This window comes from Falco punctatus, assembly GCF_963210335.1.
Source record: "Falco punctatus genome assembly, chromosome: 15".
NCBI lineage: Eukaryota > Metazoa > Chordata > Aves > Falconiformes > Falconidae > Falco > Falco punctatus.
Genome location: NC_137595.1, coordinates 20,372,288 through 20,399,373, shown reverse-complemented (window position 1 = coordinate 20,399,373; position 27,086 = coordinate 20,372,288). Strand labels below are relative to the sequence as shown.

The window sequence follows — 27,086 nt, the reverse complement described above, 5'->3', positions numbered from 1 at the left end:
TGGTTTTGCTAAGGAAGAATTTTATGAATCAATAAACTTAGTTCAAGATACAGAGCTGGACAGTCCCCACCTGTGGCAGGTTTTGGGGTAGGAGATCGTCCCCCATATAACCCAGATAGAGTTAAGGCCAGCTCCAAAGCCTGGACTGAAATCGAAGCTGTTGTAAAGCATCAGGAAACATTCATGTCACAAACCCCATTTCAGAACCATTAATTCGAATTTCTTAGGAGTAATTAAGATATGTTTATTTTTTAACTCCGTCATACTGCAGGAAATGAAATTATGCTCTTGCTGTACTCTTGTTGCCAATATGAGCTGGAATTAATGTCTCTTGAAGCTTTTTATGGTGTAACAAAACAACTAGGCTCTAGAAAGGGGCTTAAATGGCTCTTTTTTTTTTTGTTTGCTGGCTGTTTGGCCCCTGGTTTTATGGCCCTCAGGGGCTCCAGCTGACCAACACACACATCCTGCTGGTCACTGTCCATGTGCAGACCCTGTGTTCTAGGTGCAAGTAATACCCTCAAGTCTTTTTTTTGTTGTTCTACAGTGCAACTGTAATTCCCCAGATTTCAATTACTGCACTCCCAAAACTCATCTGTGTCATCAGTAACAATTAATTGAAATCGCAAATTCTCCTGAACTTACTTGGTGCCTTTTGTGACATTTGGGCAGGCAGATTGCTGTTCCATTTCCCCACGGAGTGCAATACGTGTGAAGAAATGCTGGACCCCTGCTCTCTAGTTCCCTCCTGAGTAGTGTAGCACATCTCTGGAGGAGTGGGATTGATTCCCAAGGCTGGGCGCTCTCCCTGGAGCTTGTGGCTGGATGTGGGGGCCTCCCAGCAGATTTTTATTTGAAAGTGAAGGGAAATAACGTTGCAGCAGTAGCGTGCTGTGATGCTAGCATACAGCGAGAGGCCTGCGAAATTAGCCCTGGAGCCTCACTCTAGACTGGCAGGCAGCTTAATTGCTTTTTGTTAGCAAGCTGAAGTATTCATTTGAAGGTGTAGAACTGTTTGTCTTTTTGCTGGCTTTGGCCTAATTACATATAACCCATGGACTTGAATCAAGTTGTTAATATTCATCTGGTGTTCGCAGAGCCTCTAAATGGAAGCACTGGATGTGCTCTGACTTCACATGCTGCATCTTTCTTCTGTTGTTAGACAAAGCTAATTCTCCATCCTAGGGCCCAATCCTGCAAATCCCCTTCATATGAGCATTATCAGCAGGATCAGAAGGTTAATCCCTTCTGTTGTTTTTGATCTTTGAAAACCCAGATATTTATCTGACCCTGTGTACCACCATGGCAAAAGCACTCCGGGGCTTATTTAGAGGAGCAGAAACATTACATTTAAGTAAAAAAGAAGATGAGCTTGCAATCTGTAGATGACCCCTGGCTGATTTGAGATGTTACAGGGAATTTGCTGGCACTGATACGGGTGGGTTGTGTTTTCTTAGGTGTAGTTAACACACCAGTGCCCCGCATGACAGGTCAATAATTCTCTGCCCGTTACGTGCGAAGCAGCACAGCAAGTTTTGCTCTTGCTACATGATAGAAGTTGAAGTATCCAGATGGAACCACATAGGTTGCAGCCCCCTGCATTATCCCATCTTTTATTTAGGCCTGACAAACTCAATCAGCATTATCTTGTGCTTTTGGATCAAGGGGACTTTTGTTAAAAAGACAGAAGAGGAAAAGTGAAAGATAAAGGGAAAATGTCACTGGGGGAAAAAGCAGTGGAAAACTGAAAGGGATGTATCTGGGAAGAGCTTTCACCTGGTACTGAGCAATGGGAACAGCTATATTAAGCATCCTCTGAAATGTGACTTTTTAGATGCCAGTTCTTCACAGACTTCCTTTTCAACACGCTGCAATCTAGCAAATAAGTGGATGCTGATTATATAGGTGAAATAGGATACATACATCTCCATCCAATTAAACAGGAAGATCTCTAATAAGCTGGATGCTGTGGCTCCTTGTCTGCATTTCTGTGCTCTGGTCCAGTCCCCCGCAGCTCCCCAGCTGCAGACCCTGCTTTCAGAATCTGGGGAGGAAAGAGGGGCTTCACCTCCTGAACCAGTGCTGTCTGCACGCTCGGGATTCACTTAGAGGCTGGAGTGATCTCATCCATTTATAACGGTTCCCTTTCTTTTGGCTCAAGGATATATTTAAACGATTGGGATGTTTAGCTAGGATTTTTCATTTTTGAGCAATTTTTGGCAGCTAAGCTCATGCACTGCACTTAAGTGACTGCGCAACTTCCAGGGGTGTCGGGCACCTGCTTCTCCCACTGGTGCCGTGACCTTTACAGGCTCAATAAAAGACATAGTCCATCTCCGCTCCTTTGCTGAGAAAAGGCAGTTTATGACTGGTCATAAAAGAGCAAAATACTAAAGCATTTGGTATCTGAATATACATACATGGTTTCATTACTTAACTATGGAAGTTTGGGAATAATAATTTTATTCTTTTGTTTACTTCAGGAAGGGATATAAAGGCTGTGTATATATGAGCATTAAAAGGTTGTAAAGCATAAGGAGGTACAGTGAGGCTTAGAGCTCTGATTCAGGGAAAATCCAGCAACACATGAAGCCAGCTCCCAGCATCAGACCAGTCATGAATCCACTGTGTTACTATCTTTCTGGTCAGCTCCATGTGAGCAGATATTCTGGTAAACGTTTTTGTAGCAGAAGAGTCAGTGGCAAAGACCATCAAATGTGCCTTGTGACATTCCTAATCAGGGCTCAGATCTAAAAGTTACAAATGGCCCTAAATAACACGCTAACTAAACTGTTAGAACTTTAAATACCTTTATTGCAGCTGACATCAGATTTCCTAGCTGAAATCACATCCTTATAATGTACAGACTGGACCCTGGGATCTGAAATTCACATGTGGATCCAAACTGGGATTATTTTCTTCTTGGGGCTAATTTCTCTTGGGGGGGGGGGGGGGGGGGAACCAAAACAAAACCAAGAAATAAAGAAAGAGGGGCATAGAGAAGTACTGGATTCTCCCTCATGTCTGATTCCCACCAGTCCAGCAATAAATTTCAAGACATTTCTTCTTCCTTGGAAGAGTCAAATCCCAGGCTGACTGGCTATGCAGAAAAAGATCAAAGATAATATTCTGGAAATCATGCAAGTAGAAATGAGGCAAAGTTCTTTTTTTTTTTTGCCGTGGTACTAATAGAGTCATCAACATTCAAGCACTTTGAGCTAGACATACCTTCTCAGCCCACCATTCTGCTACAGGCATGTGTGAATTACTTGATTTTGACCTGGCTGGAGGTAGTTAACATTATCAGCATAGATGCACCTTATCTCTCTGACTTTCAGCATGAAAAGAGGCTCTTATCAGGCAGTGATAAAGGGGAGAGAATGGATGGCAGGAAGAACAAAGCCTTAGTGATATCTTTCTTATTGTTTCTTCCTGCTGAGACTTTTTTAGAGAACTATTTGTCTGCCTGACCTTCCTACTGCTCTGATTTATTTGACTATTAAAATAAAAACTGAACTTTGCTGGGAATATGACTGTAGGAAAAAAAAAGGTGTCAGTTCAAATAATTTAACTGCACTAAAACCAGCACAATCCACAGTTTGCTGTGTTTTCTCAAATATAATATTCCCTGGCCTTCTCATTAGCTATCGTTGTTTCCATCCAGTATGCTGGTGGGAGATGGAAGGTAATTGATACATACATACAACCTAAATACGTTGTGGAACGTAGTGCATTGCAAGCTGTAATAAAAATTTTAATTATGAATATATTCTGCACATGCGAGATATAAATAGCAGCGATGGCAGAGATGCTAAAGCATGCATTTTCCAAGTACAAACTGATTCCCCAGAGCTGGGAAAATCAGCCAGCTCACGGTGTGCAGGTCCACTCTGGGGAAGCAATGGCCAGTGGAACAGCTCATGCAATGGGCCTGTTGCGGTGTCACTCGGGCGGGAGAGCTCTGCTCTTCACCTGACCTTCTGTATTCACAAGCCAGTGGTTTTCTTTGCCATTACAACCAGTGACCTACCCCATTTCCATAATTCCCAAGCCTCTTTGCCTATGCTTACAGGAGGGAGTCCTTTATTCATCTTATAAATGCAGTCGCTGTGCTGTGTGTTGTTGACACTGAACTGGCCATTCCCTTGATGTGTTTGAAGTGATGGACCTCGGACACGGCAAAATTAAAGAAGCTTTTCCTGACTTCCTCTGTTACAGTGAGTCCTTTTATGGGCTCTACCGTGACTGAGATCTTCATCCAGCTTTCAAGTTTTTAAGGCTCACAATCCCATTGATGGCTTATCTGAAATGTCTGCTATGTAAAAATTCAGATTTTGAGTTTTTTCTCCCTTGTGCTGTTCAATTTCCTCACTTCAGGGCCTTGCTGCCTTCTGCCTTTTACCAGATAAGGATAGCTCTTTTCCAAAATCAAGTCTTTACCTGTATCCTGGCCCAAGAATTTAATTTTCTTGTATCCCAGTGCTGGTATTAATTTATGGGTATTTCTTCAGGACCTGCCTACGCTTCACGAATGCCCTTCTCCTTTTGGGTGCCGGAGCCAGAACGCCCTGCGCCCCCGGCTGAGCTGCTGCCCGGGGAGCTGCGCTCCCTTCCCGTGCCGCGTGCCCTGCCCTTGCCCGTTCTCCTGCAACGTGCTCGTGCACGGGGTTTGCTTTGCGGCTCTCCAGGCATGTTTTCCCTCACTCTGGGTGCTCCTGCACTTCGTATATGGTGGTTTGCATCTGCCGTGGGCTTGGTGTCCCCAGAGCGTTGCCACATGCTCCTCTTCAAAGCTGTGTGTTGGCGTGGGGCCACCCCAGCTTCCCTGGTGTGAACGTCTGGTCAGGACTCGGTCTGCTCTGCCCACTGCAGCGTGGGGTTCTGCTCCAGCCAGTACTTTCATCTCTTCTCTGGCTGTCTCATTCCCTAACTGTTCTAATTGCTTTTTCTAATGCTAGATTGTCCTCCTTTAGTAATTTTTCTTGTATTATTTTTGAAATTGATCCTATTAAGTTCTTATCCTTCAGTATGTCATCCCCAGCTTTGAAAGCAAAGTCATTTGTTGTCAGCTGCAGCTGAATTACCTATGCATTAATTGCCTTTGTAGGTCCCTGATTTTTCTCATAGACTTTTTTTTTTTTTCTTTCTATGACATATTTTTCTTTGAAAAATATTAATCATCATTTACCTCAAATAGCCTGCTTGGATTTTTGCTGCTTGCTTCTCTGAGCTTGTCATTAAACCCCCAAGCTCTGCTGATGTTATTACCAGTTTGCCCAACACCTATTACAAAATCAACAGCTTTGAAAGTGCGCAAGAGTTTGTCTGTGTCAGGTTCTGTAAAGATTAACTTTCTCCCAGCCCTCCTTCTACAATGCTTTCTGTTCAGGACACGCAAGGGTATGTTTTGTTACGCTAGCCTGCTTGAAAGCCATCACTGATATATTTTCTGTGCTGTTTCCTGTTCTGGGTTTAGCAAAGAGCAAGAAAGAGGCACGTGAGAGAGAAATATACTAAATAGAGTTTAATGATTTCTCCTACAGTTTGCAGCGCAGCTAATTACACAGCAAAAAAGCACTTTTGAAGTTCCTGTGCCTCTAAGGCAACGAGCCTCCCTTACCCAATACGCTGCAAACAAGGGATGTCAGCAAGCACCTTTTAAAGGTGAATACTGCATCTCCTGCTTCCGTCCTAGAGGAAGGTACTACAGCTTGGGCACTTCGTAATCTTGGGGGGCTGCTGCTGGCACCTCCTGGGACAGAAGCAGAAAGCAGTCCCACTGCTGATGCAGAAATCACGCTGGCTTCTGCCAGCCTTCTTGGCACAACTGGAAAGCTTCTGGTGACTCCTTCGGAGGCACTCAGCCACAGCCAGCCAGCCTGGTCCTGAGGGCATTGTCACAGCCATCTGTATCTGCGGCTGACAGGCAGCAGCCTGATTTCCAGCTTAGCCCACTGACTGTTGTATAATAAAGCACAAGAAAGGCACACGCAGCCCTTCCTGTGCCGGCTGGAAAGATGCGAGGTGTCGTGACACACCATCCTTCCCAAGGGGGCGCGGGGAGGATTTGCATCCCAGGAACAGACTGAGGGGAAGGGGCAGAAGCCCTTGTGCACCTACCTCTGTGTAGCGGAGAGGAGCTTAAGTAACTGATTATCTTGTGATTGTTTACCGGTGGAAAGGTGGAGATGCCAGAGTGCCTGGCTGCCCAGTTACGTCATCTCAGCGTTATGTTTCAGCTGCGTGTTAGTGCCGCGGCTGTACACCTGCCTAATCCAGAGCCAACCGAAGAGTGCAGGGAGCTGCCATGCTCCATTCCAGCTGAGCTAAAGGAAACTCAGGACTATCCCAGTGCTTTCAGGGATGCTAATTCAGGAGTCCACGAGATGGTGGCCAATTTGCCACAGGCTTCCCACAGGGCAGCCCTGTACTTCACCTCCTGGGTGCCAAGTTAAAAGGAACAGTGTTTTCCTCCCTCAGCTTTTCAGCTGCAAGGGAGCTGAAATACTAAACCCATGAAGAGGCTGAGGAATCCAGTGGCTGTGGCAGTGGTGGCCACCTCACGCAGAGAACTGGAACAGTCCTCCCTTGCTGGGTCTGTGCTGGCTGGGTCAGCACCAGCTGAGAAGCTGGCGGTTACTTGGCAAAGTAGGATCTAAACCATATGGCTCAGCAAGGAGATGGTGATGGAAATCTTTATAGAAAACATTTCACAAAATATAAACAACAGATTTTCTACACAGAGATGAAGATGGAGATTAATGCTTGAATTATCCTGGATAATTAGTGTAGCAGGTAATTATTTAAAATCTGGCACATCTGTGAATACATCACTTTGACTGAATTAGAAAATCCTCACACTGCTACAGTAAGATGGCTTCAGCAATCCCACGGGGAAATCTTTACGGGAGATTAATTCTCACTTCAAATGGCAGAGATTTGCAAGAGGATTATGTGGCCGGTATGACACATTCGCATTGTGATAGTGATACAGGTTTTTTTCTCACAGAGAAGCCGAGCGCTTGTTTCTTTGAGTTCATGTGTTCTTTGAGCTTGAGGACTCAGCCCTCTTAAGAAGTAGTGTTTTATAGCTGAAATGAGGAGCAGTGCTTGAAAGAAAATGGTGACAGGAACAAGGGCAAGAGCAAAAGAAGCTCAGAGAGAGGACAGTGAAATCCAAGCTTGGATTTAAATTCCTAAAGCAACGATGTCACACTTGCCAAGCTAGTGGGTATGTTTCTTTAGCTTATTATAAATGTTACCAAAATCAAAAATTGTTACCACGTCATTTAAGAACATTGCATGAGACAGCACAGGTCTGTGAGCATCCTGTCCTCGCTGCGCAGTGCATCTGCCCAAAGCCCCTCGCCACGGCGGAGCGCCGCACGGCACATCTTGCACCGCTGAGCTCCCCTTGGTGCATGCGTGCCCTCTGCCAGCGCTCCCCGTGCAGGGGCAGAGCACCTGCGCTTCCTTCTGGCCTCTCCCTTCCGAAACCCACCTCCCCTGAAGCCTGCCGGGGTTACGTCCTTGCTGGCCGTCCCTGGGAGCGGGCTCCCACACACCGTCTGCGTGCGGACTCTGGCTGTACTGCTGCTCAGGAGCTTGCTCTGAGGGTTCACCTAGGTGCAGTCTTTGCAACAGCTTTGGTGCAAAGCAGGCTCAGACTCGGGCAGTTCTCAAAAATGTGGATCTTGCCCAGTTGCCTGCAGTTACTGGGGAGAGGCACGAAAAGCCTGGAGCACGTCTGGTGGTCCACTGGGCTGCGCTCACAGCCCACGCGCTGACTGATGCGCTGGCTGTAGCTCCGGAGGGCCTCAGGTTTGAATTGGGTGTCGAACGATGGCCGAAGCATGGTCCTCTTGGTACTCGACAGAGGGTGGAGAGCTACGGAAGCTGTTGTTTTGTGTGGAGATTTCACTGCTTACAGCACTAAAGAGAGCTCTAACCAAGAAAATGGTGGTTTCCTGGCACGCAAAGACATCCTCAGTAAAATTGAAATGTCTCTCTGCTATATATTTCCAACACAAAACTGCTGCCGGGAGCTCTCATCTGATTTACTCAGGTTCTCAAAACATCAAGGTGAGTAACTGAGACAGCCTGAGTTTGTAAACCCTGGGGGATTCACAGCAGCAGCAAAGGGGGAGAAGGAGCAAGAGGGGATACTTTGAGCTTTGTACAGAGGGTCTGTCTTTTAAGAGAGGTTATATTGCACTTTTAGACTGAGACTGCACAGGAAGAAATACAGGTGGGGGCTGAGGCCAGCATCCACCAGCCTCAGCCACAGGCACATTCAGATCAACAGGGATTTGTTCAGACCAGCTGCAACACTTCCCAATGGGAAGCTCCCACTAAGTTTCACAGCGCTGCCCAGCATCTGCATTCAAGTCCTGGCCAAGCCCACGTGGTCCCCTCAAGCTAAGTTAAATGAAAGAACAGAAAGAAAACACTCTGTGAAGAAAAACTCTTTTAGCCCTTTTCTTCCTTCCTTTCCCAGAAACTAATTTGCAATCCCCAAACTACAGTTTTGCCTTATCCTCTACAAACAGCATCCACCATCACTGCTCAACGGCCTCTGCCCAGGACATGCCCTTTCTATAACGTGCTGAAGGGAACGGCTGCCGAGTCGCCGCACCTGATCCCACCCCACCACCAGCCCTGGACCTTTCTAGAAGGGAAGGGTGGATTTATAACCTTCTCCTTTCTGACTTCTCAATAGGACATTTACACCTACTTCTGTATTAACAAAGAACATAAAATATGTATATGTCTATCCAAAGGGACAGTCTTTGCACTCTCCTTCAGCTACTTACCTACCTACCTACCTACTTGCCCTAAACTCTCCAGCTGCCCCAGATAGTGCTATCAGTGTTGCCAGGTGTCCGTAGTTCCTGCACACCCTGAGAAAGGCTTACTCACAGCAGGGCTGAGTAGCTCAGTGCTGGTGTCAGGCAGCTATTCCCCTGCAGAATGCTTTAGGTGCTTGAACCAGCACTGCCCCTCCTGTCCGCAGCCTTTCAAGACGCCGCCACCGCTGGGTTTTCCCTGGTAGCGGGTGCATCCAGGTGGAGCGCAGAAAGCTGCCGCTCGGGCCCCTTCTCTGCAAGCCAGGTTTGATCTCCTGCCTCCCCTGCAGGCAGGGTGCCCTCCCCAGAGACACTGTGGCTGTTAAAAATTCAACCCTTGGCTCGCCTGGCGTGTGGTGCTGGGCATCCTTCTGCTGACGACTGTTCCAGCTGAAGTTGCCCGGACCAGGAAACGTCCAGGTAGAATGATGGGCATGAGCGAGCCATTGGGACTGAGCAGGGAGCAGCCAGCCCTGCTTCTGGAAGAGGCTGGGACAGCTCTGCCTTTAACTCTGGGCAGTCATTAGGCAGGAGTCGTCCTGTGGGCTGGTTGTGGAGCTCGGAGCACTAACCCCGGGTCTGGGAAGGAGGAACAGCTTGCCCTGCTCCCCTTGAGCTCTGCTGAGCGTGCTGCAGCCTGCAGGTAGACAAATGAAGAAAAACTGAGCAGGACTTTTTTTTTTTTCCTCTTTTTTTTTTTTTTTTTTCTCTTTTGGTGGCAATTATTCCTACTGCTGCAAACTACGTTTTTACTACCTAGAACTTCATTTCCACCAGCATCGGATTCTAATACTTCACAGTGGTGCTGCAATTTTCCGGCTTACAGGGTCTGATAATGTATGAGGCAAAAAGAAGGCATGGCAGGCTGCTTCTCTGGTCTACCCATGGCGTGAAACCAGCCCTTTCGGTAAGATGGCAGGGGATAATAGTATTCTGGGCTGATTCAGACCATCTGCAGAGACTAATGTGCTCCTGGGCCGCTGAGGGAGTCATTTTAAATTGAGAGCTGTGCATAATTTGACTACGCTACTGAAATGGAGTTCAGCTGCCCCTCACGGTCAAAATGCAAGCATATTTTACCCATGTCAGAGTACTGGAGCGTAGCCAGAAGCCAGTGTAGTAATTTTTTGGGCATGATGTTCAGCCATATTTTATTAAATTCCCTGTCCTACACTTTACTGCTTGTTTCTGAGAGCTGCTGCCCTGCAGCCCAGCATCCCTCACTCAAGAGGGCTGCTAGTTCCAACCTGGCTGAGATCTCCTCAGAAACTTAAAGGCCCGCGTTGTCCTTTTCTCCTGCCTGGTGCTGTTACTTAGCCTAGATCATCACGGCTTTGGCTTAATCTCATGTCAGATACTGTTAACGTAAATGCTGAACAGCCAAAATGTCATGCACCATACTCTGCAGTGATAACAATACACAGATTTACCACTTAAATTCAGTGTACTTTTGTAAGCTGTGTTCAGCACTGCTTGGCTTGAAGGCTTCAAACTATTTCTTCTCTGTCTAATGTCAGAATTTCTGCAGAACATACAAAACAGCAGCATCTTTTAACTTTAAAACTAGTGCAAACCAGCATGACATCCATTTTGAAAGCTGCAGTCTGTCGCTGAACGGAGCCTGTAGGTAGATCTCTCTGCCCTGATGCTGAAGGGAATATGCAGTCTGTTACTGGGCAGATCAGCCTGTTGGCTCCACAGATTACATTGCAAATAACTTGATTTGGAGATCACCGTTTTGCAGTCTGTAAGATCAGTGTCTTGCATAGACTCAGTATTCATGTCCTGATGACTGGAGGGACTGTATGCTTATCTGTGCAGCTGTAAATTGATGCTACTAATTTTCTACCTTTACTTTGTTGGGATGAAAAACACTAGAGCACAGCAAGCTAGCATGGTGATAATATAAATGAAACAAAACCAAAACCACCACAAAACCTGTGCAGTAAGATGTCTTCTGTTTTGTGTAAGGATAATGCAGAGGCAAGATTTAAAATGTGTCACTTTCATCAAGAGCTGACTTAATGGATGCTATAAAAACCAAACAAATCAAAAAAACATTATAGATCTTATTCCAGGGAAGAATGTGAGAATTCGTTGGATTTGGACATGAGAAACAACAGTTTGTGATAATAAAAGTGCTAGAAAAAGCAAAATAAGAAATGTGTTTTCTTGCTTATTGTATTGGCAATTAACAAGCACAACCTCTAAAGGACAAAGTTGGGCTTTAGCATGTGAAATTCATTTTGCTGAATGTTGCTGTCATCTCATTTCTCAGTGGTTGGTATTTTTGCACTCTAGCCACACTTCACATTGATTTTTTTAAGTACACCCCCAGCGAGGGAGATGGAAGAAGCGATACTGCTTTGCCTGCAGCTGGAGAAATCCTTTATTGCTCACGTGTCACCTCCTCAGCCGTGGACATTTGCTCCAGGAAAGCTTGCCTGAAGCTACTGATAGTCTCTTTCCTTCTGTCACAGGACCATGCGGATATTGAGTGGAAGTTTGCACGGACGAAGCTCTGGATGAGTTACTTTGATGAAGGCGCCACCCTGCCCCCTCCTTTTAACATCGTCCCGAGTCCCAAGTCAGTCTGGTACCTTTGCAAGTGGATTCACAATCAGCTGTGCCCAGGCAACGACTCCGACAATGAACAGAAGAGGCATGAGAACCTCAAAACATTCACAGTAAGGAGCTGCGTGATTTTATACTTCATTTTTCGAGGGTGCTCGTGCATGTTCAGGATTGCAAGGGCCACCACGCTGCTGGTGCGGAGGAAGGTTGCTGGATCGTAATGTGCTCGGAAGCTCTAAAGACAGGACTGAACAGGTAACATATCTGTGCCTTTCTCTTTCCAGGAACGGCACGCTGACAACCTGATTCAGAATCAACATTACCAGGTACGCTTTTGAGCACATAAAGTTATTACTTGCTGGTTTTTCTTCCTGCTCATTTTCTAATACTTCCATTCTTGCTTGCTTCTAGAATGTATTTTGATAAGTATAGGTCCGCTAAGAATATTTTGCTTATCGTGGATTAAAACATTTCCTAAATAATTACTGAACCATTTCCCAATGGCTCAGTAAATCACTCCTAGCCTTTCACCCCCTCTGAAGTAGTGGAAAACTTGCCAGGTATCAGTCTGGCTGCTGAAGTCAAAGTGACATCCCCAGTGCCATTGGGGGACCAGGCTGACACACCATCCCGATTAGAACTGTTCCTGCAGCATTTGTACGCGCTCCCGAGTTGTTCCTCTCCTGCTCTTTTTGTAAGGCATCCCTAACTCAGACTGGTTGGGATTTTCCTTTGGGCAGCTCAGGAAGGAGGAATGGTCCCTTAGTGAATCTCGCTGGTTTTGTTTGTTCTCCGCCTGCCTGACATCAAGTGCTCATTAAAGCCAACCTACAAAAGGATGAAATGGTATTAAAACCAGCAGCTTCAGTACTTGAATTCAGTGTGATGTATTATGCCAGCGTGCTGGAGGGAAAAAAAAACTTTCCAGAATGTTAGGTGGTACGTCAGGCTATGCTGTTAAAAGCCATTAGTAATTTGTCTTACTTAAGACACCTCCTGCTTTTTGAAGAGTATTTTTATCTGAAGTTGATGTTTAACATAATTAATCACCTTTGACAACAGACATTTGGTACTACCTGACTTCACAGCACGGCTTACGGGTACCAACAGTGGGATCTCTTAAAAAACCTCCCAGGAAAACCTTGGTGCGGAGCCCATCTTCACGCTTGGTGCTGCTCAGGCTTGTTATCCCTTCTTATGAGAAGGGGGGGAATGAAGGGAAGGTTTGGAGTATTTTCTGTATGTGGAGCTCAACCTCCGTGTATGTTGGCTGGCACAGATAAGCGGACAAACTCAAAGTACCAGTTTGCACCTGTAAAGCCAGCACGGAGGTGCACGAACACAGAGGACGGATCTCATCCTGCCCCAAAGCTGTACCGTAACAACAGCCCAGGTACCGCAGAGGAACGAGAGCCCTCGGAGGAGGCCCTGGGGGTGTGACTTGGTCCTTCCAGCACTGTCCACAGACACGGCAGCAGCCTTGAAGGAGTTTCTAACCTGCCATTAGGGAGCACCCAGGCAGCTGGCAGATGTGGTTTAACATGAATGTGTGTTGCCCCGTGGGGTCCTGGCTGTTCTTCAGGTTATTTGTTGTCAGCGTACCCTCCCTGGCTTTCACATACCCGATAAACAACTTTCAAATGGCGAGTTTAGCCTGTCAGGATACACAGCGTGTACACATGAGAACGGTAACCTGAAAAACTCTCAGCAGCTGAGGTTAAATGGCTTGAGGACAGTTAAGAACATCAAGAAACTTTTCTCAGCGACTTTTACATGTACAAAACGAGTACAAAATACCTGCTCACTGTAGTTAACAACTGAGCATTCGAGAAGGAAGGTGTATTACCCTTTCCAAAGGTCTGTTCTGTTTAAAAGAAAGTGTTTTGGTCTGAATGGTAAGTGATTTTCTTTTTAGACAGCAGCGTCGGGACAGCCACTGTCGGTCAGAACTCGGTGAAATGCCATTAAGAATAGAGTCTGCTCTGAGGCAGCAGCTGAGTCACTCGTATTATTTCCTATTCCAGGAAGTGATAAGAAATCTTGTAAAAAGATATGTCGCGGCAATGATAAGAACTTCCAAAACCAACGAAGGTTTAACAGAAGAAAATTTCAAGGTAATTTATTATTCCTTAATAATAATTTATTATATTAATACAAGAAGTCATTTGCAGACTTCACACTGACTGTGAAGATGATTTGTAACCTGCTGTGGAAATCGGGCTATTACTGCAGCTGAGAATATATAGGATGTGCGCGGGGTGGGGGGGCGTTGGGCAGAGAATATTATTGTCTTCTCATATGATTGCCTCCCAGCTTTTAATATACAACATGTTACGTAGACAGAAGCAATGGAAAACGGTAGGAATGAAGTATCTGATTTGAGTCAACGTCACATTCCTACTCCTAACCCAGAGAGACAAGGAACGAGTCTGGGTTAGTGCACACAGAGAACACTTGCCAACGAAGTTAAAGTTGGGGCTATCAGCTAAACAGGGTTCCTGCCCTATTTCTACATTTCAGCAGTGTTGCCCCTCTTCTCTAACTGCCTTATTTGACTTTTTTTGGGGGGAGGGTGGGCAGAGGGGGTTGGCCAAAAGGGCTGGTTGCGAAGCCTTTGGAGAGAAAGATCTCGCGAGGTCTCCCATTCCCAGGATTACCAATACGTGTTGTGTGTGTGTGTCACTGAATAATGAAGGTGGGGTATTCCTGTAAGTGCGACTTCGTGTCACAGGTAAAGCCGCTGAGCATAACTCGTTTCTCCTCTTGCCCTAGGAATTAAAACAGGACATCTCAAGTTTTCGCTATGAAGTTCTTGACCTCTTAGGAAACAGGAAGCCCCAGAGGAGAAGTTACTCTACCAGCAGCACAGAGGTGTCCCAAAAGGATGAAACAAATGAGGATGGTGCTGGGGAAAAATCCAAAGCCAAGAGCGTGTCTTTCAGTGTAGCCAACAAAAAAAAGGACTTCAACGTATCTGCTCTAATTAAAACTATGTCTGGGATCGATATGGTGGAAGAGAAGCCCAAAAGCAATGGGATCAGTAAGCGCTCCTTCGTCCGAAACGGGAACAGAGTTCAGAGACTTTCCAGCTCCAAGAAGGAGTCCTTCAAGAGACTGGGCCTGCTTTTCTCCAAGATGAACGGACACGTACCAGAACCAAACTCAGAACCCATGTACACTATTTCAGACGGAATTATTCAGCCACACTACATGTGGAAAGACATTAAATATTCTCAGATTGATAAAGAGAAAGAAGAGAATTGTTCCAAAAGTGAAATTAACCTCAGTGAGGTGGACTACAGTGGGAACACAAGACTTACAGGACAGAGCAAGGAGTGCCCTGTGGTTTGTACCAGCTCCCTTCACTGTGCTTCCAGTATTTGTTCCTCTAATTCCAAACTTATAGACTCGTCAGAGGATGTGTTTGATTCATGGGGACAGGCCTGTGACTTGTTTATAAACCAGTGGAAAGACGGGCAGGATGATCACGTTACAACTCGGCTATAAGTAAAGCTATCTTAACACTCGCTGGAAAACTTAGCCAATTATTTGTAATTGTTTGCTGTCATCCAGTCCAGCATTACTATTTTCTTTCTGTCCACAGCTGAAAAAAAAGTGTAAAACTACTCATGTTAGCCTATTTTATAGCCTTCCACACCTTTTTTAATTTACTTTTTTTTTTTTTTACACTCACAAATACTAAAGGTTTCACCATTTATAAGGTCACTGTACCCCCACAGCAGTCCTTTCAGATGCAGTCTTAGTCTTCGCCCCACACAGACTTCAGACGCACTGGTGGCCCAGTAAAGGATTTCTCCAGCGCTGTCAGCATCGTCCCACTGCTGCTGGGTCATCGCTGCTGCTGTCCAAACTGATCGGCTCCGCGTCCTGCTCTATTTTCCTCGTCAACACAACCAGCTGGTGAGCAGTGGCTTAGCAGAAGGCCGAGAATCATATTTAAAATGGTTTTAGAAATGGTTTCAAAACAAAACTGGCTTTTTGTTTTCTTTAAGCAACATGACCTCTGATTCTTTCAGTTGTGTGTTTTTTCAGTTGGTTTATTATATTAATATTGTAAATTGTTACTGAATAAGAGACCCATTTGATCATCCAGCTAGAACATGTTAGATTTGCTTATTTACCTAATTCCCATAAGAAATTCCCTCTGTAGTGAGCAGCTTGACCTTCCAGTTAGGCTGACGGTGGAACCCAGCACCCAGCCTTGCTCCCAACGTCTGCACAGACGAATTGACCCCAGACAAGCTGTGGCTGCTTCGAACACAAACCTCAGTCTGGTTTTCACATTTCTAATGAGCTGAACCAACCCCCGGCCCTCAAGCTGTATCTGGATTTTTTTTTAAAATTCCTGATCTTAATTCCACTGCTGCATTTGCTTTTTGCTGCCTCTCTGATGGCTGTCAGGCTTTCGGAAGCAAACCATCCTCCTGGTGTATGGCAAGTGCTAAGAGACAGCATCTTCCCTGCGCCGGTGAGCAGCATTTCTGAAAAGAAACCGAAGCAAGAGCAGCTCGGGCTGCACCTGGCAGCCTGGAAGGTCTCTGCAGTTCCTTTTCTAAGGTGCAACAAAAAGCAGTGGGGCAGTAAATATTCTCTTTTATTTCCCCGGCTGTGGTAGTGTCTGGACAGGGCCTAGCACTGTCACTGCTTTTGTCCGGAGAAGACAACCCCATCAAGGGCAAAATGGTTGAATTTTTTAATAGTGATTTTTTGGGGTTTGTTGGGGTTTTTTTGTGTTTGTTTTTTTTTTTTTAAACAATGTGATACTTGAACTTTCTTCTGCAGTGTTGCTAAGAAACACAGATGATTGGCACGTACTTACCACCACTTCAGAGCTGTTATTAGTCAGCTGCTTTCTTGGAAGAAGCAAGTCCTGATCGGGAGCTCAGGAACGGCCTTGCGGTACGACAGAGCTTCGTTACTGCTTGTGCGGTCACCCTCACGGCCCTGCTCCCTGGGGAGGTGACGTGAGCGGGTATCCCAAGGGTGGGTGCCAAAAATCACCTCTTCTGTGAACTGCATTTGTAAAAGCATGATGCTGGAAAGCCTACACCTACCGTTGGCACTGGTCAGATGTTACCAGCCAGGGGTGCGAGCGGTGCGCAGGGTCAGGAGAGGGATTTCTCCCTGCAGCAGTCCCCCGCAGAAGAGATGCTGGGATGCCTGCCACTGGATACTCTGCCTGCGTTTTAAACCTGGCTCCCTCCTCTTGGTAAAGAACCTTGTTAGGTTCTCCCTTGGGCACCTACACAGCATTACCTGAAAGTCACGATGGAGCACACCTCCAGCAGGGAGAGGAACGTGAAGGATGCCCCCAGCTCCTGGAGCGGAGCTGCAGGTACCAAGCCCGGCCTCCCGGCGAGGGCTCAGTACCGACCGACCTCGAGGCAGAGACTGTGGCTCCAGGCCAGCTCTGGTGTCAAAAGAAAGCAGCAGCAGGAGCAGAGACTCAAAAATGTTTCTGTGCTCCTTGCTTACAAACACCACCAGTCTTGTTACCAGCACGCAGTATAAAGCCTCAAAGATTTAAGTGTCGAGGTGTGTTAGTTAAGGTGGAGTGAAAAGCATTTTTCTATCAACAGATTTTAGGCTTTCATACTAATTGCAGGGTTAGAGTTGTCTTTGACAACTGCATCTCCTCTTGCTTTACAAAAGGCTGAGCTGACTGACATTGGTGTTACACAAGGAGACTTGCAAAACACGAGGGTCAGCAGCAGCGCGCCGGTCACTCATGAAGAAATCCAGCACCCCGGTCTTTTAGGAGGCAAATCCGTCAGTACGTGAGAGCTGCAGTCAGAACCAGCTGAAAGCAATTCTCAAAGCAGCTCAACAATAAAACCCCGACAGTTTAATAAACTAAACTGAGCACATTTCTGGAAAAAGAAACATTAGCAAGAGCTACTACAGGGGGGAAGAAGGAAAGGGTTTGAATAATTTTCTGTCTCACCTAACCACACCGCAGCTTACAAACTCTACTTGACATGGGGCCAGCAGACCTTTATGGTATTTCCTGCGTAACAAGAATTAAAACAATGCCGGTATGGTTATGCAGATTACATCAACCGCAGCTGGGGCTGGGACAGAAGCAGGGTTTGTATCCCTGGCCAGCAGAAAGGCTTTTAGGCAAGCACACTGCTGCTGGTGATGATTATATCGTGTCCTCCAAACGCAGCACTGCATTAACAGGTACAAATAACAAAAAGGAACGCAATTAACTCTGCAGTGGTGCCTCCCAAAAATGTAAAAGTGACACCGGGCAGCGCAAATCTATTCTGTGCAAACGGCGTGAGTCACGTTCCCCTGCTGCGTCCTGAAAGGGCAGGGGTAGGAGCTGCCACACTTGAATGGCATGAGGGATAATGCAGCCTGCAAAAAAAATCTCTCACTAACGTGATGTTAAAGGCAAGAGGTACGTCACCGGGCTGCTTGGCTGGGGCTCCCCTGGGGTTTGTTTCATGACTCAGATACCTCCTAGCTCCCAGCTAGGAGCCAGTCTGAGCTGACTTTGGAATTTAACACAAATATTTGATTTGGCTGCGATTAATACATGTGTCCAGGAGTTTACAAAACTGTCAGATTCGTCCCCCAAAAGGCAAAGTTCTGTTTGGTGGCATCTATGCATCCCCTTTGGTGTAGCAATAGACTTTACAGCAGCTGGTGAATTATAATTACTCTAAAACAGAAGCTTCAGGGGAGGGAAATTAAAATACCTTGTGAAAAACACATTTGATAAGCAAACCCTGGGGTGTTTTTTTAATTCACTTGTAGTCCCAGTATTTGGGATTTCACTAGCATTTTTCCATTTTCAACTGCTTCAAAAGGAAATGTGTTTTAGTGAAAGTTACTCTTTCCTTCAGAGGACTCGGTGCGCTACCCCTGTGCTGTCTGTGCAGGCGATCAGGGCCGGAGCTGGTGGGGCACTTGGAGCTTCTCCTGTCAGGAGTTAAACTTTTCTTTGGCTTCAGTTCAAGATGCACAGCTGTGCTCTAACTGGTATAGCCTGGCCTTTATCCTGTGGACTTCAATAATAAACCTTATGCATATGCAAGGAATTTGGAATTGGGAACAATAGAGATCTCAACCATTTGCCCTTTCTTTAGGTTTGTAGCTCTTGAAGTTGCTTCATTTCCCACCTCCCATCCCTGGTGTCGTTTTCACCTGGCTTTTTTAAGCAGCACACCTACAAATGATCACCAATTAAAAAGTTAATAACATCCAGGGCTAAGAATCTCAAATAGAGCTAGGAGGTGTTTGTACTCAGGTCAGAGATTAAATCAATTGTTTCAGAAACAAGAAATTAACTGACATATCTCTGCAGATTATTTGGATAATTGTACATTATTCACTTGCTGGTATATATGTAAATACTCAAGTATTTGTACATGTGGTCCCTCCCGAGGAAGCATGCACAGCGGGCAGAGCACAGGGTTAGAGGCCAGGACTCCCGAGGTCCAGTCCCAGCTCTGCCCCTGCCTCACCTGTGACCTTGGGCAAGTCACTCAGCCTCTCTAATGCCCCAGTTTCCCCATCTGTAAAATAGGGATAATAATACTTACCTACCTCGCAGGGGGGGTTAGTTCATTATTTATAAGCACTTTCAGATCTTCAAATTAAAGGCACTATATACATAAGTAGTTAATATTCGTAGCAGTAGTATGTACTTTTATTTTCTTACAACTAATTCAGGTTAGGATTTAACTGTATGTCCGTTACGATAGTTTTCCACATAGAAAACTAGCATGGTTTCCCATGACGGGAATTTAGGGGACTTCTGCAGTAGACAGAGAGCAGGAGCAGCATACCCTGGAAGCCTAAACTCTTTAACACCCTTGCTTTCGTGATTTATGTTTCACCCTTAATGTCACCTTTACTGTATTTGTGTTTCATCCTTTTTTCTGATGGTACATGTAACATAATTTTTAGCAGAAACAGCCACTGTAAATATTAAGAGTATTTAAATAAATATATTCATGTATAAATACCTTACCTTTTAAAGAGGTTAAAATTGGTTGATGCAACAGATTTCTAAGCACGGGGAGGTTCCACAGGCAGCCCAGCACCGATGCACACGCACACAGCAGGATACTGGAGTAGGGCTCTAGGAAAATTTCCCCATGTCATCACCTCCTCCGTTGTCACTTTCCCGCCCATCACCGGCGAGGGCAGCAAGTGACACAGGTGACAAAGTGTCACAGGAGGGTGCACAGACGCTGGGTAGGGGGCTGGAGCAAAACTGCCCTGCTACCTGTTTTGCCCCGAGGAGCAGGGTAAGGCAGCTCCTGGACACGCACCTCGGGCAGCGGCGCGTTCCCAGCGTGACGGTCCTGGAGAAACCTTTCCTGGGCAGTGGAGTGTCCCTGCCGAGGAGCTCCTTGCCCAGCCCTCTCTGTAGGTGGAATTTGTTTTTCATTAGCGCTTACTCAGGATAAAGGTCTTTAGTTTGAGTGACAGGAGCTGTAAGTTGACTTGCCCAGGAAGGGCACAATGAGCACTCTGAGCTCCCTTCCAGGAACACGAGCAGTTGCAGGGTGTTTGCACTGGGTATTTGGACAGTTACTAACAGCATAAGCAAGGATCTGACTTACTGCTGGGTTTTGTAGCGGTTAGAAAACTCCACGAGCACCTGCTGCTCTCACACCATTACGTGTATGTCCCACTTCCCTTGGGACTTCTCAGCTTTGCTTTGCTATTTCTGTTTTCCTTTTCAAAAGGCCAATATCCCAAAGACAAGCAAGTTTCCAATTAACCAGGACAAGTTTCAGTTTTGGTTTAACTTCTGCAAGTTCTCCTTTAAGCAGGTAACTTGTCCTGCAGTGTGCTAACACTGTCCCACAGACACATCCATGAGAAAGATCCGTGCAGCTTCAAAGGCGGATTTCCAAAAAACCAGGGTCACCCTCCCACCTCCGCTGCAATTCCACAGTCAAACAAAACGGCAAAAAACAGCCAAAACCATCCAAACCGCTAGGGCTGCCTTGAATTAATGAAAGTTGTTACTTAACTTAAAACCCTCTGGAGCTGTTTTTTGCGGGGGGCAGCGCTGTAAGGACCTCAGCCTCACACGAGGGACTCGCCAGGCCATCGGCACGGTGGCCACGGTGGCCCCGGCCAGGCAGACAGCACAGCTGGTTGCAGCCTGCCCAGGTGTGCTGGGAGCACTGGTGACTCTCATTCACATCGTGGTAAGATTAAATGGAATCAGTGAGACCACAGTGAATAATAAATCAGCTCACTGGAGGAGCATCTAAAATAAATTGTTACTAAAATAATCCACAGATTTCAGTGAATGTGTAACGTGAAAGCTAACAACTATAAAGTCAGTCTCTTGCTGGTTTATTTATTTTTTTGGAGGAGGAGGTGGGGAGCTCTCTGTGCTAGCCATGTTACCATATTTTCTAAACATTTCTAGTTTGATTCTATTTCATTTCCACACTACTTCTTTCCCCATTTCAGGCCATTACACTTTTACAAACAAATAATTTATATACTATACACCTGCCTCCACTCGGAACAACTACTGCTCTGGAGTAAATTCATGACCAAGACCGACTGTTTGAAAAAGAGAACAATGCTTTATCTAAAAAAGTATATTTAAAAGGCAGAAGTGTTTGATCCTTATCTTCCAAATGTTTGACAGTATTTTATCCTTCAGGGAAACACTTTTACCTGCGCTGTTTTTTTAAGGTGTGCAAAACAAAACAACCGTAACAGCAATAGAGACCCCCTCGCCCAGCTCCAACCACCCACAATTTTAAAAGCCAAACGGATCTTGCGGTTCTTTCTTTACATCCCGACCCTTCTCAACCAGTGGCTCACCAGCTACGGAAAACAGTGTGGCCCATTCCTCCTGGCTAGCATGTCCTCCTTTAGCACGGATTATTTTGTTTATTTGGGGGAGTTTTTCCCCCCTCCTCTCCCATTTAAAGCATTTCCATATCAGCAGTAACCCCTAAGCCAGAAGAAACAATGCGCTTAGGACAAAACGTGATCAACCAAGGCGCTGGCCTTTTAGCACATTAGCTAACAGAACACTGTGATACCTTTACCCAACAGAGCGAAATGCCTTTTGACTATAAATAGTTGTTTTTGAGCAAGGGGGCACTTTTTGGTCTAGCTATTTTTTGGGTATTGTACAGTCTTATTTAAAAAACTACTGAATGTGTTTTTAAGGCGGGTCTGGGAACTAGAGGGCTAGGGTTCTTTGGGAAGCAAAGGATAGTAGCAGATGCTTAAGTACTCTATTTTCTATATGGCAAGCCCCAGAGACCCGGGCTCACTCTGCAAGCAGTTTTTTTAAGCGATCGAGTTTTAATATCAAATTAAATCTTCATTTAAAAAAAGCTATCACAGAAACAGCTTCACACCTGAGCATATTTTCAAATGCCATTTTACTTCATGGGATAAAAAAAAGTGAGGCTTTTTTTTCCTCCTCCTCTACTTCAGTTTTGGTCAAAAACTTGATGGCCTTTTCCAGGCAAAAGAGCTTTTAGATGTTTTAAGAATTTTGCATATGTGAAGACAGAGTGGGGACCTCAGCATTTGCCAGTTGGGTAGTAACAGCCACCCCTAGAGAAAGGGGGGGAAAGAAAAGGGGAAGAGCAAAAAGCAAAAACAAACGCTTAGTTTTATGTACTTTTCTACTTGCATCTCCTCTGTCCGTAGTGCAGACTCCATGTCATACCCTCGTATAACATGTAAAAATGAAATTATGTACATAATAAATAAAATTATTTATTTTATGTGTATTTTTAGCTTAACTATAAACTGAAAAAATAAAAAGCATTTAATTTTTTTCCCAAAAATGTAAGCCTATTGAAATTCAAGGTGTTTCTACCTTTTCAGATGTAACATTTCCAGCTGCCTATTGATAATAAATATTTATGAACAGCAACAAATCTGACGTTTTATAGTTTTTTAAAATCATGTTCAGCACAGACTTCTCAAGGGCTGTCAGTGGTCAGAAGAGCACTTAAGGGCTCCGATTCTATAGAGACTTACATTGGTCTTTACATAAAAAAGCCATGGTCCGGTCCTGCTTACCCACAGTGACGCCGACCGCCCAAATTTAAGCAGAGGTTCATGAGCAAGAGCTGAACACCACCCGGCTGCAAAAAAAAAAAACACCCCAAAACATTCATTATAGCCTGTCTACAACAGAAAATAGCAAACCACTGGAAGTGTTGGTAAATAAAATGCGCTGCATGAATGCAATTACTCCTCTACAAAGAAGTCTAAGTAAGTGTAATACCATTTTAATTTGCTCCCCAAAGATATCCTTAGACCAGCGGAGCTACATCAGCCGCACTGGAATATAGCAATATAGCTAATGGTGTAAAAGAGTCATTAAGCAACAACATATAACTGTATTAACATCATTTGCTCATGTAAAGCTGTCCTCCAAGCAAATCGCATTAAAAGTACTGCAGGCGTGCAGATACATTTCAACAGGTTTCCATTAAGTACCAGAGGCTCTTGGTCAAGCCTCCAGTAAAACAAGAGTTTCCTCAAGTTAAACAACAATATCCCTTCCCTTGAAACGCAGGAGATCCTCGCAGCACAAGGAGTTCAACACAGACACCCACAGAAACACACACAGTCCACGCCAAAAGCTGTAGCAAAGCCCAGGGCCACCGTGATCCGCAGCTACAGAATTGTAAAAGACCCACATACAGACAGGCAGCGACCTTTGGTTTTGTTTTAATAGAAAAGGACGTTTCAAAGTTGGATGTGCACATTCCCACACAGGTCAGAAAGCCTAGAAGTTCAAAGTCAAGGCACTCCGAGTCCCCAGTTCTGCTTCTTATTCTAGAAACAGGAACCAAACTGCGCCTCCAAATTGCTTCCATCCCCCCAGCGGCGCCTGCAGAGGCGGATGGGCTGCAGCAGAAAGTACCGGATTGGCCCAGGGAGGGAGGCGGCAGGTAGTGGAAGAAGTTTTGCAGTGTATTTGATCTCCTTTTACTTGTGCTTCCTGACAAGTAACACAAATTACACATTCACCTGATCACCACAAACATTAAAACAAACATTTTTTGCTTTCAACTATGACAAGTATTAAAAAAGGTACTGATTTAAAGAGTCAGAAACCAAAATTTTCGATTGGATTGGAAAATGCAAACAGGCAGAGTAGGGAACAGGAAAAATACATAAAGGAGAGGATAAAGGGATTTAGATGGGCCACTAATTTCATCATTCGAGGATATTTCACTTCCTCTTAAAAGCCAGTTTTCTCTAACACAACGAAACCAAGCAGACGTCACAGCTATGAGGACAGAACGACGCTTTATCTTGGGGTAGCCCCCAGCACCCTGAAGCTGGCAGCAAAATGGTCACCTGCTCCAGGGAAGGCAAGACTCAGCATCTGGAATAAAAGTATTGCCATAAACTGAGCCTAACGCCTAAGAACACCCTGCCAGGACTCAGGCACGTGTTCCTGTCACTGCAGACTGCCCCACTTGCAGAGATGACTGAACAGCAGTAGCTGCCTGCGCACATGCTCTTAGCCTGTGGCTCGCACCTGCTGAACTCTCGTACTTGCCACAACTCAGCTGACTGGAAAATCTGGGAAGCAGCAACGACTTGATCACACGTAGGAGCTTCTAGATACAGGCCTGCCCTGCAACATTTAAACTCTGATCTTATTTCAAAGCTATAAAGTCCTGGTCCAAAGGTTTTATCTTCCTCTCTTATGAAAAAAGCAGTTACTTAGAAGTCTGGGTCTGGATTTATATGTTGAATATCTTCCACATATAATGCAGTCTTTGACAGTGTAATTTTATAAAAGAGAAAGGCATCCAGCAGCACTGCAGAGAGAACTGGAAGCTGAGTGAGCAAAACTGAGCTAGAAAAACAACTTGCCGTAGGAAGGGGTTTGGTGTTCTTATGTGGCCAAGGGGCAAGCAGAGCACAGGAGCGATAGCCCGCGATAGCCCAGCAGGCTAATGCTGCTGGCAGGCGGAATCGGCGCGCGTTTTCTCTACAGTATTTATAATAATTATCTTCAACAAAAGATGGATTTTACAATTCAAAAGACTTCAGAATCATGCCTCTGGCGAGCAGCAGTAACGCAGTGGATGTTAACGCACGCAGAGTAGAGCAGGTCTAGCAGTATGCCGGCCACGGAGGAGGGCTGCATGGTGCGGGACAGGGGAGGGGGCGCAGGGCACGCGCCTGGAGGGTGACACTCGCCACCTGACTGCAACAGGGCACAGGCTGGGCACAGAGTTTGGAGAACAGAGGTGCACTCTGGTGCCTGGCAGCCTGCAGGGAAATGCAGGCAGACCGAAACCCGCTCCTTCTGAGGGCAGAAAGATTTGCAGCAGCTTAGAAGAGACCGACATACTTTAAAACACCAGCAGCTCGCACCCAAGCACACAAGAACTACGGCTGATCACTGCTGCTTTCATCCTGCAGTTTCAGAAGAGAAGAGGTTTGACTCTGTGGCTGTTCGGAAGGGCTCCGAGCTCCGAAGCGCTCCCATCTCACGGAGCACTCGGTGGTGCTGCCAGCTCGTGCATTCTTCCCGCACAGCCTTCAGGTGTTAACTTGATTTGAGCCCCTGCCTTTCATATATAAAAAACACGGTGTGGAAAAGGAGGTGGCAAGCATGACTAGCGCAGACTTGGCTGCATGACTCTTCTGTTTTCCCTTTTAAAGGCTGAATGGCCATCCATAAAAAAAGAAGAAAAATTAAAGCCATATTTCAGGATCAAATTCTTGCTTTAAAAATTCATTATTATGCAACATACTTCAAAAAACCCTAAAGAAAGGGGGTGGGGGGTGGGGGAGGAGGGAAATCAATCTGAAGAAAAATAATTGTTCCCAATAGAAATCAATACTCATGGATTTTTCTGTGCTTCTGTTTAAAGATAAAATATGCTTATGGCTGCAAGCTATATCCTGCTACCCCTGTTCACAGCAGATCTGCGATTCTGCCGGGCAGGAAAGACCCAGAGCATTGCTCTGGTACCAAATTGTAACAGAGCAATCATCAACGCTGTGCAAAGGTAAACAAGTCTGGATGATCACCTGGCTGACACTGGCTTCCCCATGAAAAAAATAATAAAAAAAATAAAAGACCCTGAGCCCACATCTTGGCACCCACAGACCACACATACACACACTCCCCCCAACAAAAAAACCCCTCTCAAACAAACCCCCAGAATTCTGAGTAATTTAGATGTGAATTATCTCATAGCCTCTGAGAAGGCAACTGTTCTGTAGCAATTAGCCACTAGAACACTTAAGCACGAAACTAGGAATATTCATTAGTAGAGGGATCCTGCAGCCAGAGCTAGTAACCTCTGGATGAGGAAATGGCTGAGGTATGGCGCAGGGCAGCCATGGTTTAGGCAGAGCTGGGGGGGGGTGGCAGCTGTTTTAGTAAGCACCCGTAGAGTTACTATAGGGCAACTCAACTCTGGAAAGCAGAATTGGAAGTAAGAGACTCCAGCATTGCTGTCCACGAAACGGCTGCGTTTCCCAGCCTGCGGAGAGCGTTCCCAGGCAGCAGCAGGAACGCTCCGACCGCATCCCACAGCCCCTGCCTGCCAGTCCCAAAGGTTCACTCTATGCCTAACCAGTCCTGGCAAAAGTACACCTATCAAGTCACAGACGTACCTCAGAACATCAAAACCGTAAGTGAACCGGCCACATATTACATATGTTATTACATATATTATTATATCAATTAATGTAATTTTCATGTATCTCAAAGTGGCCAATGTGACCACAATAGCCATGGCTAATACTGAATGATCCAGCTACTAGAAGGGTAAGCAAAACCATGCAAAACACTTCACTCGGTACCCAAATTATCAGTCAGTGTTTCTAATTCTAAAAAAAATAAAAAAAAATTACTTTAGGAGTCAAACTAATACCAGAAGATAAACCCCCAACACTTCGCTATGATAACCATTTGTGTAGAAAAAAGCGCAAGGCTGTCTCAGTGACAGCAGAAGAAAAGAGGCATTATTCATAGCTAAAGGCTGAAAGTGGAAGATACTCACTTCTGTGCTTGGCAGCAACCGTTTTGTATATGACTGATGGCACTCGTGACTGAGATGGAAACACTTTATGACTCCATCATGGAGACCGTACTTGGGAGTCTGTTCCATTTTAAAGTTCATAAAAGAAGTCACGTGCTTTACTAGTTCCTTCAGAGGTTAGTCCAGTGGATACTTTTTCAGAGAAAGGGTGCAAATAATCCTGTGGTACCTTCTCCCTTTCAAGACAAAGGTCTGTGCAAGTTGAGTGCTCCTCTAGAAGCAGAAATACAAAGGCCAAGGTCCTACCCACCACCAATTACACTGTAAAATAATTTTGCTTGCCTGTCTTTTTATTGTTTTAAAACCAGCAAAGCAGCTTATAATAAAATTAGTTTGTCAGGGGTCATTCTCACCATGCTTTAACTTTTCACCTGGCTCTTCCATCTTGAAAAGCCGTGATTAAATTGCCAAGTTATATGTACAGCGATTAAAAGATTTAAGGAGACAAACCAAAAGCCAAGCTTGCAACCCTCCCAACACAGGATTATATTATCATCTTCTCTTAAGGAAAGAAAAAAAGTCTCAAGAGTTTTAAGGAAATAAAAGTGCCTTGTCAATTTAAGATATACCTATAAGGAGTCATGTATTCCTACTATGTTTT

At 45.4% G+C, this 27,086-nt stretch overlaps 1 protein-coding gene across 2 annotated transcripts in view; it reads left to right on the top strand.

Annotated features, from left to right (window-relative positions):
• TRPC5 (transient receptor potential cation channel subfamily C member 5) overlaps positions 1 to 14,927 on the top strand; it is a gene marked incomplete at its 3' end in the record, with an annotated part of 97,700 nt that extends 82,773 nt beyond the window's left edge. For both annotated transcript variants that reach the window (XM_080365905.1, XM_080365904.1), the window contains exons 8-11: positions 11,327 to 11,533; positions 11,705 to 11,746; positions 13,445 to 13,534; positions 14,193 to 14,927. In XM_080365905.1, the coding sequence (XP_080222031.1) occupies positions 11,327 to 11,533; positions 11,705 to 11,746; positions 13,445 to 13,534; positions 14,193 to 14,927 (1,074 nt within the window). The remainder of the gene's footprint in view (positions 1 to 11,326; positions 11,534 to 11,704; positions 11,747 to 13,444; positions 13,535 to 14,192) is intronic.
• Between the last annotated feature and the right edge of the window lie 12,159 nt (positions 14,928 to 27,086).